The 19,258-nt window shown below is 38.3% G+C and overlaps 1 protein-coding gene across 1 annotated transcript in view; it reads right to left on the reverse strand.

Moving 5' to 3' along the window:
- The window catches only part of DROSHA (drosha ribonuclease III), a 120,260-nt gene that overhangs the window by 53,486 nt on the left and 47,516 nt on the right, over window positions 1–19,258 (reverse strand). The window contains 4 exon segments of the mRNA XM_021077126.1: window positions 3,589–3,696; window positions 5,076–5,175; window positions 6,802–6,926; window positions 11,356–11,525. Of these exon segments, the coding sequence (XP_020932785.1) occupies window positions 3,589–3,696; window positions 5,076–5,175; window positions 6,802–6,926; window positions 11,356–11,525 (503 nt within the window).

Consider the following 19,258-nt stretch of genomic DNA (forward strand, 5'->3'; position numbering starts at 1 on the left):
TTCTCATAACTAAGTCTTATTTTCTTTAACCTTACTCATGTGAACCAGCTGTGAGTCCCTCCACCACTTCCTTTAACCTCGCTCCAAACAGAGCCAGTTTCTCTTTCCAAGTCAGTCTGTTTCTCATGAATGGCACAGAAAGGTACATACGGCCCATGTCCATCTGTACCCGTGACAAACACGTCTCCATGTCATCTACAAGACTATTATAATCTCCAGTTCAGTTTTTTAAATTATCAATCTTTGCAACTTGAAACATACACAATCATGAGCATCTCTTTCCTGGCCCCTTAATGCCTAGAAACAGCTTTCATTTTAAAAAGCTCCTTTGGGGAGTTCCTGTCGTGGCTCAGCAGAAACGAATCTGACCAGGAAAAAGGAGGTTTCAGGTTTGATTCCTGGCCTCGCTCAGTGGGTTAAGGATCCGGCGTTGCCATGAGCTGTGGTGTAGGTCACAGACGCAGCTCGAATCCTGCGTTGCTGTAGCTCTGGCATAGGCTGGTGGCTATAGCTCCGATTAGACCCCTAGCCTGGAACCTCCATGTGCCACAGGTGCGGCCCTAAAAAAGGCAAAAAACAAAAAACAAAAACAAAAACAAAAAAACAGCTCCTTTGGAAGAATGTGAGGAAATCGCAATGCTCAGTTTGTACATCTATTCAAATTCTCCGTTAAAAATTAAGCAACTAGAATAGCCAAATAGACCTGTGAGGAATATCTAGATTAAAACTAGATTTCAAGTTACCCCCATGAGCGCCAGAGTAAGTGTAGCTGAGGACAAAAACCTGGGTGGGCTCAGCATCTGAGAGAGAAAAGACAAGGAGGGCTGCAGGGCTCCTGATGGGCCTGAGAATGGGAGAGCCGCAGATGGACATGAAGTCATTGGAACTGTGAACAAAACTGCAGAGGGCGTTGCAGAGTCCAGTTCACTGGAGGAGTATAAGAGGAGTGTCTAACAGTAGGGGAGAAGCCTGGACCTTAAAAATGCTCAAATTAAACAGTGAAGTTCCCTTCCAGGGGAAAGCTCCATAAAGACAGTACTGGGAATAAGAGCCACATTGAGCAGGAGAGAAATGATAAAGGGCAAAATAAAAAGAAAATCCAGATGAAACTAGGGGGAAAAAACAAAGGAGTAGATCTTTGATGAAGCCATTTTTTAAAAATCACTTTACAAAAGTAATAGAAGGGGCTCTAGAACAAAGAAAACTCTTTTGGCTTATATTTCCTCCCCTAAAAGTCCAAGAAAACATTTTACTTATTTTACATGTTTTATCTTAAAAAGCAATAGAAAAGAATCATGGTTAAAACCTACCCAAAGATTTCATAAGAAAATGAGAAAAGGAAAAGAATTTGATACTTCTGATAATTAAAAAATGCCAGAAGGAGTTCCCATCGTGGCTCACTGGTAATGAACCCGACTAGTATCCATGAGGATGCAGGTTCAATACCTAGCATCTCTCAGTGGGTTGAGGATCTGGCATTGCCGTGAGCTGTGGTGTAGGTCGCAAGGTCGGCTCAGATCCCACGTTGCTATGGCCGTGGCATAGGCCGGCAGTTGAAGTTCTAATTTGACCTCTAGCCTGGGAACTTCTAAACACCTTGAGTGCTGCCCTAAAAAGCAAAAAAAAAAAAAAAAAAAAAAAAAAGCCAGAAAAGCAGATCAACAAAATTGATGAAAGCTGTAACCTATTATTTCAAGACAAGCTAAACAAAATTAAGAACATAATAGGAGTTATAAAAGAAAGTATTAATAAATATGCTATTAATTTGGAAAAGAGATGACTAGAGGAAAGGAAGATCTGAAACGACAAAACTCAGTAAAAAGACACAGAAGAATATAATGATTCCAAGAACATAGACCAGAGAGAAGGAACAAAACAGCAAACTAACCTATGAATGGTGCTGTTGAAAAATAAAAGGTGGAAAAGAGAAAAACTTGGAGAAAAACAAAAACTAAAAATCAGAAAGAAATGAAGGATTTGAGAGAAAAATGATAGATATGAAAAATATACAGAGAAGATGCAAGATGCATATATTAGGAGTCCTTTAAAACAAAAAAAAAAGGGTTGCTGTTGTGGCTCAGCAAAACAATCCCGACTAATATCCATGAGGATGTGGGTTTGATCCCTGGCCTTGGCTCAGTGGGTTAAGGATCTGGCATTGCCGTGATGCAGCTCAGATCTGGCACTGCTGTGGCTGTAGCATAAGCCAACAGCTGCAGCTCCTATTCGACCCCTACCTACTCTGGGAACTTCCACATCCAGGGATGGGTAGCATTAAGAAATGTTTTATAATCTCTTAAATAATCAACTTGACTCATCATCGAGATCACCAGATTTTGAACAGACTGTTGAACATTCTACTCATTGTTCTTATGATACCTTAATATGTTACGTTGGTTTGGGAGAAACACTAGCAAACAGAAAAATTGTGTGATATGGCTCCACGTGGCCCTAAGAAAGAATGAATGGAAGTAAAATATTCACTTCTGAAAGTGTCTGGAGGAAAAAAAAAAATTGGTCAATTCGCAAAATAACTGAGGGCTTGGTGGATGGACCAGCTACTACTGCAGATGATTATTTACAAAGTATTTAGCAATATTGCATCAACAGCAGTTTATCTTAACACAAAAACATTTAGCTTCACATGGTAAATGAATTACACAGCAATACCTTTTAATGATAGGATTAAACTGCACTGTTCAATACAATAATTAAATGCCAGCATTGATTTTTTAAAAAAATTCATTATGATGAAATGAATACCTAAGAGTGTCTGAACTTATTTCAATACATGCTACCATCAAAACAGCTAAGTGGCAGCCTGGAAATATTCTTCCAAAAGGTTGAACATAGCAAATTGCATTACCTGACTCCAGCCTGTGTATTCATTTCCTTTACTGTAATTCCCACAGAGCGGAACCAATATCAATCATAACAAAAGAATCAAGTGAAGAGTCAAAGAACATGCTGGGTTTGGGGGATCTTTAATCTGGTAAAAATTCCCCCCAAAAGGAAAACAAAAATACTTATTAGTGAGCCAGTTATATATAGCTGAAATGTTCCTCTATTAAGTTCACTCAAGGAAAAAAATATCATTTGGCTCAGATATGAAATGCTTCCGTTCATTATTGCCTTCAGTTCTCTGCAGTGTAAGTCTGAGTCATAAGTCTAGAAAGTCTGCACACACCACCTTCAGGAATCTGCCCAGGGAGCTGCTGGACTATCTCTTTAGACAGGCACCTACCCATGTGCTCAGCAGGCAGACACATCTGAAGAAGAGACTTGCCTTCACTCAATGTGCAGAGACAGAACCGAGTATTGCTCAGGCGGCGCCTCACATGCCCCCACTATGCACGTGCGTGTACACACACAGACACACACACACATACACACAACTAAACAAGACAACAGGCAAACTGACACAAAAACAAAACCCCAAGGATAGAAAACAACTTCTGGTGGTGTGCCATTTAGCTACAAGGTAATAGGTTGTGTAGAAACTTCTCAGAATTAGGAAAACTCCAGTGCCAGTTGCCTTTTAAAGGAAGGCATGTTTGGGTATAATTGTGTTCTCGGAAGCATCATCACCTGACAGACATCAGAACGGATGCCAGTTTTCCAGAATCCTTGGCTACTCAGCTCCACTGTTACTTCTCGCCTCATGGTATTCTTCTGTCGTATTTTTTGGAGCGCTTCCTAGAAAAGAACTCATTATGATGAATAACCTGACAGTTCTAAAGAAACATTAAGCTAAACAGCAAGCATTAGTAAATAAGTTGGATTCATTTAATATCACGTTCAGGTAGTCAAACTTCTTCATGCCAAATTACTTTTTTTTTTTTTTTTTTTAAATGCTCAAAGCCATGGGGATAAGCCAGCTTTTCCTGGTAAAAGGATAAGAAAACAATTTAAACCACATCGACTACTCTGGTGAGTTTAAAAAAAAAAAAAAAGTCTTTTACTGAAAAAGAAACAAAACGTGGTGCTTGGAATTTGAACCAAGCCTTATGTTAAGCATTTACATCTAAGACAGACAATCAGTAAATTAATCAGAAACCCATGTAATTCTCAAAGTGGTCTTCTAATTTGCAAGCCCTTACAAAAACTCTTGTGGCAAGGGTACATTTTACTAAAAAGAGACAATGATCCAAAACTTCTGCAAGACATAAACAGGAATCGACTCTTCCCTTTTACTACCACTCTTTAAATAATTAATGATAAAAAACAGTTTTATACTTGTACACTAATTCAATAAAAGTCTCAAAGGAATTCATAATAATAACAGGAAACACACCACCACCTCCACTATTACAGTTCAAATACCACTGAAGGAAACTTAGCTGGAATATTTCAAAGTCCACCCAGCCACCTTTTTCTCTGGGTACACCAACAAAAGGACATTTTGGTAGGCCTCTCTCAGCCTTGCTTCCCTCCTTTACAATGAAGCTGACTGGTTCAAGTCACAGAAAGTGACGAGTCAGAATTCAAACACTTTTCCTGGCTTCAAAACCATGCTCTTAACAACACCTATGTTGCAAGACAAAACCTATGTTGACACCAAATCCATTTATTCTTAAAACTAAAACATAAATGATCCTAGAATATGGATAATGCTACACATTAAAAATGAAGTGGAAACGAATTTAAAATGAATGGAATTTGGGATATAAAACTTTACAAATAAGTTCACCCTACTAAACTAACAAACATGTGGAAGACAATCTTTACAACCTTAGGACCAGGAAATCTGAATAAGACTCAAAGTGGCTGTATGCAGACTAATTAATAATAAAGGCAGACCCAGGAAGTTTTAAACTTCCTTTAATATCTATAGAAGCTATATTTATCCCTATTTCTGTTTTTTAAAAAAATGGTCTATTTAGGGGGGGAAATGGCCCCTTAAATACTAAAACATGAAAGAAAGTCAATCTGCATACTAATGTGAGGAGGGGAGAAGAGTGTGGTTTTTCAAAGTATTCTTCCTTCTTATTGTAGAAGTGTGGTGTAACAACAATCTCAAAATGAACCCGAAGTGCAGCATCATCAATCGCAGAAGCAGCAGCTCTAATACCAACCTCCCTCTGCGCCAGCTTCTGTTTGTCGGTTTGTTTGACTTTGGGACTATTTGCTAGGAGGTGGCGAAGTTTCACATAACTCTTCCACAGTTTTTGGTACCTAAGGAAAAGGACAGACAGACATCTCAGGCAAAAAGAAGGCAAACCTAAAGTGCAATAAAGGCGGGTGCTCTAACAGGCCTGCTCAATCATAAACTGCCTTCTTATGAATTTCCTTAACGGCCACAGACCTTCATTCTCAGGAAGGACATGTTTTGAGGGGTTGAGGAGCAAGATGACCAAGAGTCATCTGGAACCTACTAATGAAGCTGATTTTTGCTTATTTGGGTTAAAAATACGGTATCACTATACAGGGGAATCTCTCCGGAAAAAAATTCCAAAGGAGACACAAAAAACAATAGAAACATATGGTCTCTCATTGTTACCTCTTTGAAAGGAACACATTTTATTTAAATATGTACTTTCTGACATTTGTTGAAAGACAGTACCCTTACTCAACAGGGATGCTGCCCGTCTCTGAAATGCCTTCACTGAGAGCAGAAGTTGGAGAGTATAAGAAAAGAGAACCCCCTTTGTTTTGTGACAATATCCAAACTACATATCTACATACACCCATTTTTCCACTGTGAAGGGAAAGACAAATGGTATACAAATGTGTATGAATCATGACAAAAATAAGCATATTTGTAGCCAAATATGTTACATCCTGGATCAGTCTAAAGCATACAGTTACAGCATCCTGGGAATGAAGAGAATATGCAGTCTTTTATCCATTCACACTCCTGCCACCTGAGAGTCCACGAGAGCCTAATCACATTCTACTAACACTTTTCTGACAAGAAGGGACTTTCCAAAGATTTTCTGTCATATTCAAACCGCTCCCCTCTTGGCCTTAGCTGGGTCTCTCCTTTTTGAAAACATTTTTTTTTTTTTAGAGAATGGAGGAAAGAAAGAAGTACTTACACAGTGCCTGGTTACTGCTTCATACTTTTATCCAAAGGGGGGAAAAAAAAGAACAAAACCCTTTAGCCTCTTCTAATATATCAGCCAGAATTGGATTTATGAATTGAAAATCTCCCATGCCCTTTTCTCCCATTATGAATCCTTTAAAAAATTAAATCAGGAAACTGTTTGTTTAACAAGATAGGAAAATCATACACTCCTGAAAAATATAATGGTAGTATTTCCATTCCCACACATCATCATTTTCTCCCAGCAAAATACTAACATGCCATCTGGAACGTAACACTGATTCTAAGAGGAGGAAGTCACGGCTTCTCCTTTCAAATCAACCCTTGACTTTGCATGGGATGTTGCACTATTACTAAGGTGCCCCCAAAAATAGATCTCTGCGTAAATGCGGCAGTACTAGGAACCAATGTAGTGCTATTTTCTTCTAGAGGGCACTGAAAAAAATAAAAAATAATAACAAGTACTATGACGATGAATAAAGGAAAAGTTCCCGAAAGCTTAAAAACATACACACTCATGGCAACCAGGACTGCCAAGGATCATCTACTGAAGAATAATGCAGTTAAATATGTAGAGGAAATAGTTCTTCGGGAGCTACCCAAACTTGTTTTATTTGGTAGCCTAAATTTGGAAACATGGCTCATTTCAGGTCTTAATTTTTAAAAAGGAAAACATTCACTAAAGGTATTTCGCACTAATTCAGCTGTTAGTAGAAGGTGAAATTGGCTAAGACAAACACCGAGAAATATCTTACTGTGGGTCTCCAGCATAACTCAACTGTGCTGGGCGTATCCCAAAGTGGACGATAATCGGAAAAGTAATCACATCGGGGTTGAACTGTTCACGATCCAGTTGGTCGATGCGGACAGAACTTGGTTTCTAGAGAGAAAAATCAAAGCCATTTATTCCCTGAGGAAGTCTTTAAGTATTGACTTTAACCTAAGTAGGGAAGAAATTAATCGGATTTTTTCCTGGGAAAGCCTCATCCCCAAAGGGAAAATGTCATTTAAAACCCTTTAATCATAGCAGCTACACCATATAAAAACTATAATGTCATCCCTGTAAATGAGTCTGTGCCATTTGACATAATGAACAATGATTTTGTCCTTTTTTGCCATCCACATAGAAACCTTTAAAAATTAAACTTTTGAAAGGACACCTAGTCAGATATGTAACTTTTCCTTAACCTCTCCAAAGGCACAGAGGAAGTATTCCACATGACCAGAAAGAGATATGCGGGCTTATTCTGACACATTTCAAATGAATAGCTTATGTCTACTCAGGATGCACAGACAGATGCCTCTAATACAATTTTTTCCCATTACTTCTCTATGTTCCTTGTGTATTCCTTTCATTCTACATCTTTAAATTAAAAGGCACGGTAGTACAAAAATGAAATAGTTAAGCTTCTCTTATTGATGTCTAGGTAGGCAATTTTAAAATTTTAATAGGGAGCCTCATAAATTTTTTTCCCAAGTCTAATAAAAAAAAGAAGGGAAAAGGAGTTCCCTGGTGGTGCAGTGGGTTAAGGATCCAGCAATGCCGCTACTGTGGCTCGGGTTGCAGCTGTGGCATGGGTTTGATCTCTGGCCACATGCCGAGAGTGCAGCCAAAAAAGAAGAAGAAGAAGAAGAAGAAGAAGAAGTAAAACAGCTGGTTCCTTCTTAAGTTACTAAAGTATGAGGACACATTTGTAAAATACTTTTCACCCTGAAAGCTTAAGTTTGTGAAAAGGTGGTAAAATCATGGAAAGTATGTTTTAGCAACATCTTCCCTTATACTCAATGCTCAGGGCAGCCCTTAATTAGAAACTAAATTCTTACCAGGAGATTGTGGGGGTCTTCGGCTCAATTGCTTTAGAGCCAAAGACTACAGAATTCATCCCCATGGAGATCAATAAACTTCATTCTGTTGCACAGCAATGCTCAACAGCTATGCCCAAGCACTAGAGTCTGGTTGGTGGCCTAGTTTGTCCAGGTCACAGGGGGTTCAATGTTAAAACTGGGAAAGCCCCCAGCAACTGGGACAAGCTGGTCACCCTACCCACAACTGCAGTCCTAATCGGCCATCTGCAAATACAAGTAGGTGACAAAGTAAAAAGATTTGTGTAAATTCATCCATATTAGTGAAAAAACAACTTGGACTTAAGTTTTAAAAGACTATTTCAATGTCATTTTAACAATCAAAATTTACTATTATCTTGAAAAGTTGACCTCTGTTCTCAAAATGAAAAACTGGATAAGATTTTGGTCACAGGTAATTAGTTAAATGCCCTTCAGCAGCTGCAACGTGTTATTTGGGTCTGAAAACTGTTCCCAATATTATATTCATCAAATAAGCAGAATACATTTTTAAAAGAGGAATTAATTGCACCACTGAAAAACACTAGCGAACTACTCATGTTTTTACAATTTTAAACACCATGCTGTAGTATCAACAGAGGAGACAGAGATTTAAAATATCAAAAGTATCTCTAATTTGCAGGGGGAGAAGGGATGAAATAAGTTCCAGACTTTGGCCACACCCTACACTTATCGATCAAACCGTTCTTGTAGAAAATCAAAAATATTCTTGCCAATGACCAAAGTATTCCCCAGCAGAAGCAAAGTACCTAGGGAAGGGGATTAAGTGTTTTAAATTCTACAGCAATAAAACACTTAATGTGACAATAATGGTTTCAAAATTTTAATAAATTCCCCAATACTCTTTCCACTGGGCACTCTTTCAAAGCAAGCACTTGCAGAGGATGAAATGTGGTGCCATGTCTATTCTGCCTTATTCTCAAAAGGATATAATGAAATGATGTTTCCATGATAATGAGTTTTCAGGACATTTTTCTCCTTTAAGACTAAACACTAAATACTAAAAAGGAATCAACTTCAACATGTTCCTAATTTGACATCCAAACTTAGCTTCTGCCACTACTTCCCAACATAAATCTTTTTCACCCTGACTTACCTGTGGTTTCCTCTTTATCTTCAAAACTGGCCATATATACCATCTCAAGTATGTACATTCAATCATGCCAATAATTTACACAATTTTCTGATTCCTTAAAGACTGCAGTGTTTATGAAGCATCCCTGGCAGCCTGGCCCAGTGAACTCACCTAAAACTACAGGCTTTTCTGACCTGCTTTTTCACGGATTGGTCCACTGATTCAATAATTCATCACAAACTCCTTTCATATGGATATGCTGTGAGTTTGCAGCCGGACAAGCATCATATATAATCTACACACTTCACTAGTAGCTAGCTCACGTAGTAGTCCCTCAACAACTGAGTTGAATGATGATCACAGCCATGGAGTAAACATCCTCTATGCCATTGGCTCAAAAACAAGCACGGCGTGAATCAGAAAAAACTCAGGATTCTTTTAAAAAAACTACAGATCCTTGAGCCCCAATACCTGGAGTACATGGGATGGGGTCAATCAGGGCATCCTTATATTTTTCAAATGCTCTCCAACCGATCCCAGGCTTTCAGGAGATTTTAACCATGCTATGGAAAGAAGTCCCAGTGTGAAAGTATCTCCACAGTAAATCATGGGATGTTTTTTAAGCAGACCTTACTAAGGTGAAAAGGCATGTCTCCTACCACCAATATCCCCCGTTCATCCTCTGACTCAACTACAAAACTGACAGAAGAAATGTAAATTTATGCAACTATTTAAAGAAATGAAATTCACAGTCACACTCACACAGTGCTATATTTCTTTGAAAGTTACTCTAATGATTATTTGTGTGGCTTAACTAACAGTAAAACTTGTGTAATTTTTTCAGTTTCAAATAAATTTTATGTTTGAACACATTTTTATTAAACACTTTCACTTTCTAGATTTGTTAAAGTAATCAATATTAGCTGGAATATTTGATTTGCAAATAGCAGCATTTTGTTTGTGCAGATGTTACTGTCATGCTACAAAAAGTTGATCCAGAATTTTTATTTTTATGAATCAAGGTTATTAAACAATTTGGCAGCCTTTTTAAAACAACAGAACAACAGCTTTGTTTTAATAGATTTCTTTCTGTCTTTACAGAGAAGTATTTTAATTCTCCACTTTTGGAAAAGTTTATTCTGATAAGATGGCAACATATAACTATTTCATGAAACAACATATTTTAGAGAAAAAGACTTCAAATAATATATAAAACATCATGTTCTTTATAAGAGAAAACTAGTTATTAATTCGCTGATTTGGTTTTTATATTTTTACTTCAAAAATTAACACTAGAAGCAAATTTTAAAGTAAAATATTTAAGAAACAAAATAAATAAAATGGGAAATATTTGTAATAACGATGGCAAAGAATCAATTAAAAAAAGGCAAATACCACAAAGAAAATCAAACAAAGCATACTGATAAGCCATTATCAGAAGAAAAGCATTAAAGGTCAATAAACATTTAAAATACCAACTTTTGGTAGAAACCAAAATAAACAGAGAACTAAACTAAACAATATCTTTTCCCCTACTAAACTGACAGTTTTTTTGTTAAACTAGTATAGCCAATATGAAGAAATGGGCATTCTCACCTATTCCTGGTCAGAGTACAACCCTCTAAAAGGTAATTTATAACAGGTATCAAAGGCCTTACAACTGTGCATACCCTAAGAATTAAATGAACACACTCAAAGATAAATACATACCTAGGTATATACATTTATACATACACATACAGGTTCAATACACCCTTATTTGTTAAAGCAAAAATCGGAAAGCAACCAAGTGCCCAGTAATAGAGGTTTAATAACTTAGGGGCCTTTTTTAAATTACATGACAAAAAAAAAAATTAAGACTAAGGAAAAACAGTAACTTTGTGGTTGCTGTTCCTAGAGGAGGATAAGAAGGAAAAGGCCTAAATATTAATATTTAATAGTATATGCCAATTTTGCTTCAAAAATATGAAATATATCTATTCTAAAGGGACTAGAAAAGTGAATAGTATCACCTCGGAAGAACTGAATTATGGATGATTTTTATCTTCTTTGGGCCATTTTTCTCTTGCCCTAAATTTCTAAATGGATGATATATTACTTTTATACTCAGAAAAAAATTAGATCTGCACATATCTAAAAACTTCAAAATGCTCCATAATTAGCAGAATACATTTACTAATCAGATGAACTTACTAAACATGCCTACATTGTAATGTTTTTCTTATTTACTCAATATTTAAAGGAAAAAATAACTCAGAGGACAAGTAGCAATGAGAGTTTAAATCTGTTACAATGTCCTGTTATCATTTTTGGGAAACACTCAAACCTGAAACAAAGGCGATTCGGTCTCAGACTGTGAACCAGCACATACCGTTCCAGGGTTGGTGACGATCATGCCTTTGCATTCTTCGGCATATTTCTGCCACTCAAGTTCTTCCCACTGAAGCATATTGGCAATTTCCTCTTCAGGAACCAGGGCTTTGCTGCACCGCAGTAAGTAAAGGAGAATCTGGTGCATGGACAGCACTTCCTTTCCTCCATCTTGGGGGAGAGTGGAGAGAGGGGGAAATAAGGCTACTCAGTTCACAGCCAATCATCCACCCAGTAAGGAAAACCAAGACCATGCGGGGGAAAAGAGCATTTATAAAAAGGCAATTTAGAGTTTACATTGTTTAACCAGGTGCCAAGTAATAGGAAAGCCATTTGTTTCACAGATGAACAGTGCTCATAAACCATCTCATTTACTAAAATGGCAACAACATTATAAATGATAAAAGGCTCCATTTGTGAGGTACGAATATAAAAAAGGTGCCTACCTAAATAAATTTAAAACCACCTAGCGTAAAGAACCACAGTTTATAATATACAAAACCATGTTATGTTTTAAATATTTTATCATTCTTTCTGGGGTAACAAATGAAAGCTCTTTGGAAGTGAAATTATTGTCTTAAAGAAATTCTAAGCTTTTATGAGATATTTATGGATGTTTTCAATAAGCTACTGTTGCGTTATGGTCTAATTTTTTGGCGCTAATGTGCTGCACCTGCCGTGATGAATAGAGCTAAAGAGCTTGTACTAATATCCTGAAGATCATTATGGAGTTAGTACATGGAAAAAATACCAATATTCTGAGACTTACAGAAACATATATTACCCAGTACAGAGAATAAAAACAACAAAGAACATAATGAAAGTACCTTGGAAAAAGTCAATTAATCTGGTGCTGGATGAACCAAAGACATTCGTCTAAGGTGGGCATTAATCTCAAGTTCACAGGTCTTCTCTTTGGGTTTAGCTTCTTGACTAGCATATGCAATCCCCCTGTCCACCTTTTCACTTTTCTCTATCTAGTCCCCCTCAAAGGAAGGGTAAGAGCCCTGAAGGTGTAGAGAACAATAATACCATCCCCAGGTCATGAGATATGCTAGAACCAAACACATCATGGAGAAACAAGGGGACCAAGATGGTAGAGATGGGTGGGCAAAAAGGAAAGGGCCTTAATTGTGCTAGAAGAGTTCATGGCACCCGAGGAATCTGGGATACTAGAAAACAGAAGACGACAAAAGATTTTAATTTGAATTGCTTTGGGTTAAAAACATACGCCTACATGTGAGAGAAGACAGTAAGGGTCAAAAAAAATTTTTTTTTAATTTTTTTTTATTTTTTGTTTTTTTGCTATTTCTTGGGCCACTCCCGCAGCATATGGAGGTTCCCAGGCTAGGGGTCAAATTGGAGCGGTAGCCTCTGGCCTACGCCAGAGCCACAGCAACTCGGGATCCGAGCCGCGTCTGTGACCTACACCACAGCTCACGGCAAAGCCGGATCATCAACCCACTGAGCAAGGGCAGGGACCGAACCCGCAACCTCATGGTTCCTAGTCGGATTCGTTAACCACTGCGCCACGACAGGAACTCCCAAAATTTCTTTTTGATTTGTGTTTCTCTCTCAGATGCTGCTCTGGAATTAGATGGCATTGCTGCTACAGAGCTACTATATATGTAGAGATGCGTTCATTCATCGATCCAAATATTCATGCATTCATTCAACAAATATTTACTGAGCGCTTATTATGTAGCAGGCCCAGGAAACACAATATTGCTAAAAAGGTGAAACCCCTTATATTCCAGAGAAGGGAAATCGACAGTAAAACAAACAAACAAACAAAACAAACAAACAAACAAAAACAAGCCCTACATCATAATATATCAGAGATGAATGCTATGTAGAAAAATTAATTGGGCAACTATACATAAAAGGGGGGATCAGGAAAGGCATCTTTGAAAAGGTACCACGTGAGCAAAGACTTGAAAGAAAGAGAAGAGCCCCTTTCAGCTAACTGGGGAAGAGTGTCTTGGGTAGAAAAAACAGCAAAAGCAGTAAGGTAGAATGGGATCGATGTGTTCCAGGGACTGCAAAGAGGAGGGCATGGATGGAGTGAAGTAAGGAGGTGAGCATAAGGGAGGCAAGCAGGGAAGACAGATCTTGCAAAGCTTTACAGAGCAGAGTAAGAGCTCTGGAGCTGATTCTCAGATGGGAGCATGTTTTTCACCATTATGTGAACTATGAGTTCTCCTGTGTAGTAATTATGGGAAAAAAACAAACGAAAACACAAGATCTAGGTATTCAGGAAGCACACTGGCTAACGGTGATTAATCACAACTGTTCTTAGAGGAATCTTTGCAGATAACATTCTGAAAAGAGAGTTCTTTTAATCAAAGACACAGAGTCTCTAATTTAAAAAAACAAACAAACTGGGAGTTCCCATTGTGGCACAGGGAAAAGGACTTCGACTAGTATCCACAAGGATGTGGGTTCAATCCCTGGCCTTGCTCAGTGACTTAAGAATCTGGTATTGCTGTGAGCTGTGGTGTAGGTCGCAAAACTCGGATCAGATCCCACATTGCTGTGGTTGTGGCACAGGTTGGCAGCTGTAGCTCCCATTCTACCCCTAGCCTGGGAACTTCCATATGCCTCATGTGTGGCCCTAAAAAAAACAAAACAAAACATTAAAAAAAAAAAAAAAACAACTAAGAAGTAACTAATGTACAAAATATAATCAACACACACAAAGACGTGTTCTATCTACTATTCATATTAATGTTTACAGCAGTAAAAAAAAAATTTATGCTTCATTACAAAACATCTGCCTTAAACCCAAGAGTCACCTTTGATTAACAGATTTTCATGGTTAAGGGCATATTTCTCAGAGTCTGTCTCAAAAGGCATTTCGATCCATCTGCATGTGGCATGTCTTTCTCAGTCAATGATGTTCCCCTCTTTGCTAAAGCACCCAGCAAACCCATAATGCCTGTCTGTCAGTCTGAGCCCATGGTAATCTCTGCTTCTAGGGGGCCTGAGGTGAGCAGGTGGATAAGAGAACTCTAAAGCCAGAGTCAGCTGACTCACACTGTGTGTGTATACCCACACAACAGCAGGGAGAAAGGAAACCTGGAGAGCCCAGAGATCAGCCACACTGACAAGATTTGCTAGGAATCAAGGAAAGGGTAAAATAGCAGTTAGCTAGGAATCGTTATATTTGGTAAGATTACTCAAGAGTACTGCAGGCCTCTATGGATACATAAAGAGTCTAGGATACCATAAGGAGCAGAGTGTTGTTTTGCTATAAGGATTAGAAAAGATTTAGATTTTACTGGAGGAAGTTGGTGCCTGGTAGGAGGAACAAAGGTCCACAAATCCAGGAATACAAATTGGAGCTGGAATCTCCCCTCAAGCAGTTGCAAGCGGCAGACTTCAGGGCATTTCAAATAAAAGTGAAAAGGACTAGGGGTATTGGGATTTAAAGTGAAAAGACTAAAAAATTCAAGAGCTACTGGAATTGAGGAATACTTAAACCTACAAACCAATGGAACTGCCCAACCGAGGAGAAGAATACCTGTGAGACGAAGCAGGTATGGCCACCCAGTGCTTCTGAGAACACGTCTACCTAGTCTGGGTGCAAAGCTGCTGAGGGAGGAGAGCTTTACAGCAGCATGGAACCAGAAATAGGTTCTTAAAAACATATACACATCAGGTGCAGGTGGTAATGCTGAAGGCCAAACTGTTAACCTCCGTGGAAGTCTGCTAAATATTTTAAATAGCAACTAAAACCTAAAAACATAGATATTTACCAATGTGAAAAAGTAGAAACTTGGGACAGAGAATCTGAGGTGAAAGGCTTATCAAGGCGGGGGGTGGCTGCTCCAGGATGGGAATTAAGGTACAATCCTTCTGGAAGGGTAAGGAAAGGCAGACAAGACAAGAGAGTCCTGCTCCAGCCCATGGGGCAAGGGCTGCAGCCTCACACCCAGCCTGGCAAAAGAGACACTCCACAAATATTTGTGGAATGACTTTCTGAAGCAGATAAATAACGTGACCACTTGCTTGCAGACTGCCATGAGTTTACTAATGTTAATGAATTGGCTCTTTTGGTTTGTCTACTTTGCTACATGTTTATGTTGGGGATTTATGGAACTATGTCACAGAGGGCTAGGAAGTAATTTTTATCTCGTTGGCTGAGATAAATAGGACACGATATAAATGAGAAATTAGAGCGGGTAAGCTAAGGTTAGCAGGAATTCTGCCAGCACTGGGGCTGGAACTGTGACAACGGCTCATTATTCGGGAAGAACTGGAGTTTGTGTTTCAGGGAATGAATCTGGACAGTCATTAATGAACTGACAGACTTTATAAACTGTTTCTTAGAGACCCAATTCTCCCAGTTTATATTGCTTGATTATTTATATGGTTATTTGAGGGGGTGGGGTCATTTGTTAGGGAACTTGTGTTAGGAATATAGCTGGTGAAACGAGTCTTTCTCAACAGTGTAACACTCAATTTCAGGAAATATAAAAATACCTTCCATTTTCCCTATACTGAGAAAGAATAACTACATAACTGTGTCTCCAGGTCTCTTGTATATTCCTAAGCCAACTTTATATAATCTTAAGTTTTGAAGATTTGCATTAACAACACAGTATTTTCTAAATCTTCCAAACAGAAAGTTACAGTAAGATGCTATAGCAACTGATGTTTTTTTACAAATTACACTTGCCTCCTGGGAATTCTGACATACTCTCTGACCCTCTGGCCCTCTGTCAGCCACACCTAAAGAACTACTTCTCCAGAATGGGACAGTTTCCAAAAATCAATCTGCTAGATAGTCAATTTGCGAAATTGATTCAGGATCCTCAAAGCTTTACTACCATAATGATATAAACAATGAGAAGGCTTTCCTGTAAGTGCAGCCTTCCTCTCTTGAATTACACCCTGCCAGAGTCCTGCCTGCAGTTAGGATAAAACCTCAAATGGCTCTAAGAGAAAGCTTATCAACCATATGGCTACTGGGAGTTCCGATCATGGCTCAGTGGTTAACAAACCCGACCAGTATCCATGTGGACTCGGGTTCGATCCCTGGCCTCACGCAGTGGGTTAAGGATCTGGCGTTGCTATGAGCTGTGGTGTAGGTTGCAGACATGATTCCGATACCATGTTGCTGTGGCTGTGGTGTAGGCTGGCAGCTACAGCTACAATTTGACCCCTAGCCTGGGAACCTCCATATGCCATGGGTGTGGCCTTAAAAAAAAAGGAAAAAGACCAAAACAAACGAACGAACAAACAAAAAACTATATGGCTACCAAAGGTAGAGGCAGGAATAAGAAAGAAACAACAACTTGAGAAAACTCTTCAAATATCAATAAACTGGATGTTCTATGATCTGACTTTTGGTAAACTGAGCTGTACTGAACAATCCTTGGTTTACACTGTAAGCTTAATTTTGGATAAATCTGTATAAAGCAACTGAAACAGATGTCTTCAAAGTAGGTCCACTGAGAAACTTGAGAAAAATTATGATGACTGATAAACTTTAATAAATTATATATTATAATAAACTGACATATATAAAAATCCAATGAGAATGAGAAGACCACGAAATATCTGAAATATATAAAAGCTGCTCATTCTCACAGGAGTTCAAGTAAGATGCAGATAATAACAGTGAGATGACTTTTTACTTATCAGATGACTAGTAATATCCAGTGTTGGCAGATGTATAGAAAAAGGGTACTGTTAAAAATGTTGGTTAGAACTACAAATAAGGGGAGTTCTCTTTATGGCTCAGTGGGTTAAGAACCCGACTAGCCTATATGAGGATGTGGGTTCGATCCCTGGCCTTGCTTAATGGGCTAAGGATCTGGTGCTGCTGCAAGCTGTGGCGTGACGCACCTGTGGCTCAGATCTGAAGTGGTTGTGGCGTAGGCCAGTGACTACAGCTCAAATTTGACCCCTAGCCTCGGAACTTCCAGTATGGACCTAAGAAGACGGAAACAAAAAAAAAAAAAAAAAAAAAGAAAAGAAAGAAAGAAGTAGAACTACAAATTATGTGTCCCTTCCACAGAGAACAAATTTCCAAATTTAAAATGTTCATATTGGAGTTCCTGTCATGGCGCAGTGGTTAACAAATCCGACTAGGAACCGTGAGGTTGCGGGTTTGGTCCCTGCCCTTGCTTAGTGGGTTAACGATCCGGCGTTGCTGTGAGCTGTGGTGTAGGTTGCAGACGCGGCTCGGATCCCGCGTTGCTGTGTCTCTGGCGTAGGCCAGTGGCTACAGCTCCGATTGGACCCCTAGCCTGGGAACCTCCATACGCCGCGGGAGCAGCTCAAGAAATGGCAAAAAGACAAAAAAAAAAAAAAAAAGTTCATATTGCCTTAACAATTTCTCTTCTAGAAATCTATCTTATAGAAATACTCTCACAAATGCAAAAGGATAGATGCACAAGACTATTCCTGACGTATTTATATGTAATGGGGGAAAAATATAGACCTCCAAAATACTCAACACTAGAAGAACTAGTAACAAAATTGATGTCCTATTAATGCTCATTCCTACTGTGGAATACCATACAGGTGTTAAAAATTGGGCAATGTATTTTCATAGAGGATTCTGAAATAGTTGAGTAAAAAGGTCAAGTAGTAGAACATATTTACTGTTAAAAGAAAAAAGCATAATTCTCTCTCTACAAGTTAAATACAAATCAAACCATTTATAGCACCTACTCATTTTCACACGTCTACTTTGTATATCTTTGTATTGTTTGTGTACACACACACACACACACACAAGTCGACACAATTAAAGGCAAAAGTAACACATCAATTTTGTGAAGAAGGAATGGTCTTAATAAATGGTGCTGTGTCAAATGGATGTCAAGTTGAAAATAATGACTCTTGACCCCATCTCATACCATTTGGTGTTGTTTTGTTTTTGTTTTTGTTTTGTCTTTGTAGGACCACACCCATAGCATATGCAAGTTCCCAGGCTAGGAGTCTAATTGGATCCACAGCTGCAGGCCTACGCCACAGCCACAGCAACACGGCATCCTTAATCCACTGAACAAGGCCAGGGATCAAAATCTCGTCCTCATGGATTCTAGTCAGGTTCGTTACTGCTGAGCCACAGTGGGAACACCATATCTCATACCATTTGTAAAAACAAATTTGCGACAGATTATAGACCTAAATGTGTAGAAGATATAGAAGAGTTTCTTGATGACCCTGGGGTAGGCAAAGATTTCACAAACAAGGTACAGAAAGCTCTAAGCATAAAGAAAAAATACTTAAGTTGGACCATGTTAAAATTAAGAATTTCTATACATCAAAAATCGCCATTAAGATGGTAAAAAAGTAATCACAGAAAACGTATCAGCAATATATATATATATAACAAAAAACTCATATACAGTATATGTGTATATAAAATACCTACAAATAAATGAGAAAAAGGAAGATGTAACTCAATAGAAAAATGAGCTAAAAACTTGAATAGCCACTTCAAAAGGCAACATCTAAATGGTCAGTTAATATATGAAATGGCGCTCCATTGCATTAGTCACTAGGGAAATGAAAATTAAAACCATAATGGGATACATCTGAATACTCATCAGAACGGCTAACCTGCAAAAGAGAAAAATGCCAAGTGTTGGTAAAAATGTAGACTACCTTGAACTCTCATATATACCGCAGGTAGGACAGTAAAATGGTACAATCACTTTGGAAAACTGAAAATATCTACAAAGCTTAGTATGAACACATCCAGAATTTCCACTCCTGGGTACACATCCTCTATAAAAAAGAATAAATATATGCTCACCAAAAGGCATGTACAAAGTGTTTGGTGAACACATGTATGCTATCTGAAAGAATCAAAAACTGAAAATGCCTAAATGTCCATTAATCACGGACAGGTTAAATACATCTCATTCGTATGAGAATGAGAC

This window comes from Sus scrofa, chromosome 16 (genome assembly GCF_000003025.6).
Source record: "Sus scrofa isolate TJ Tabasco breed Duroc chromosome 16, Sscrofa11.1, whole genome shotgun sequence".
Lineage (NCBI taxonomy): Eukaryota > Metazoa > Chordata > Mammalia > Artiodactyla > Suidae > Sus > Sus scrofa.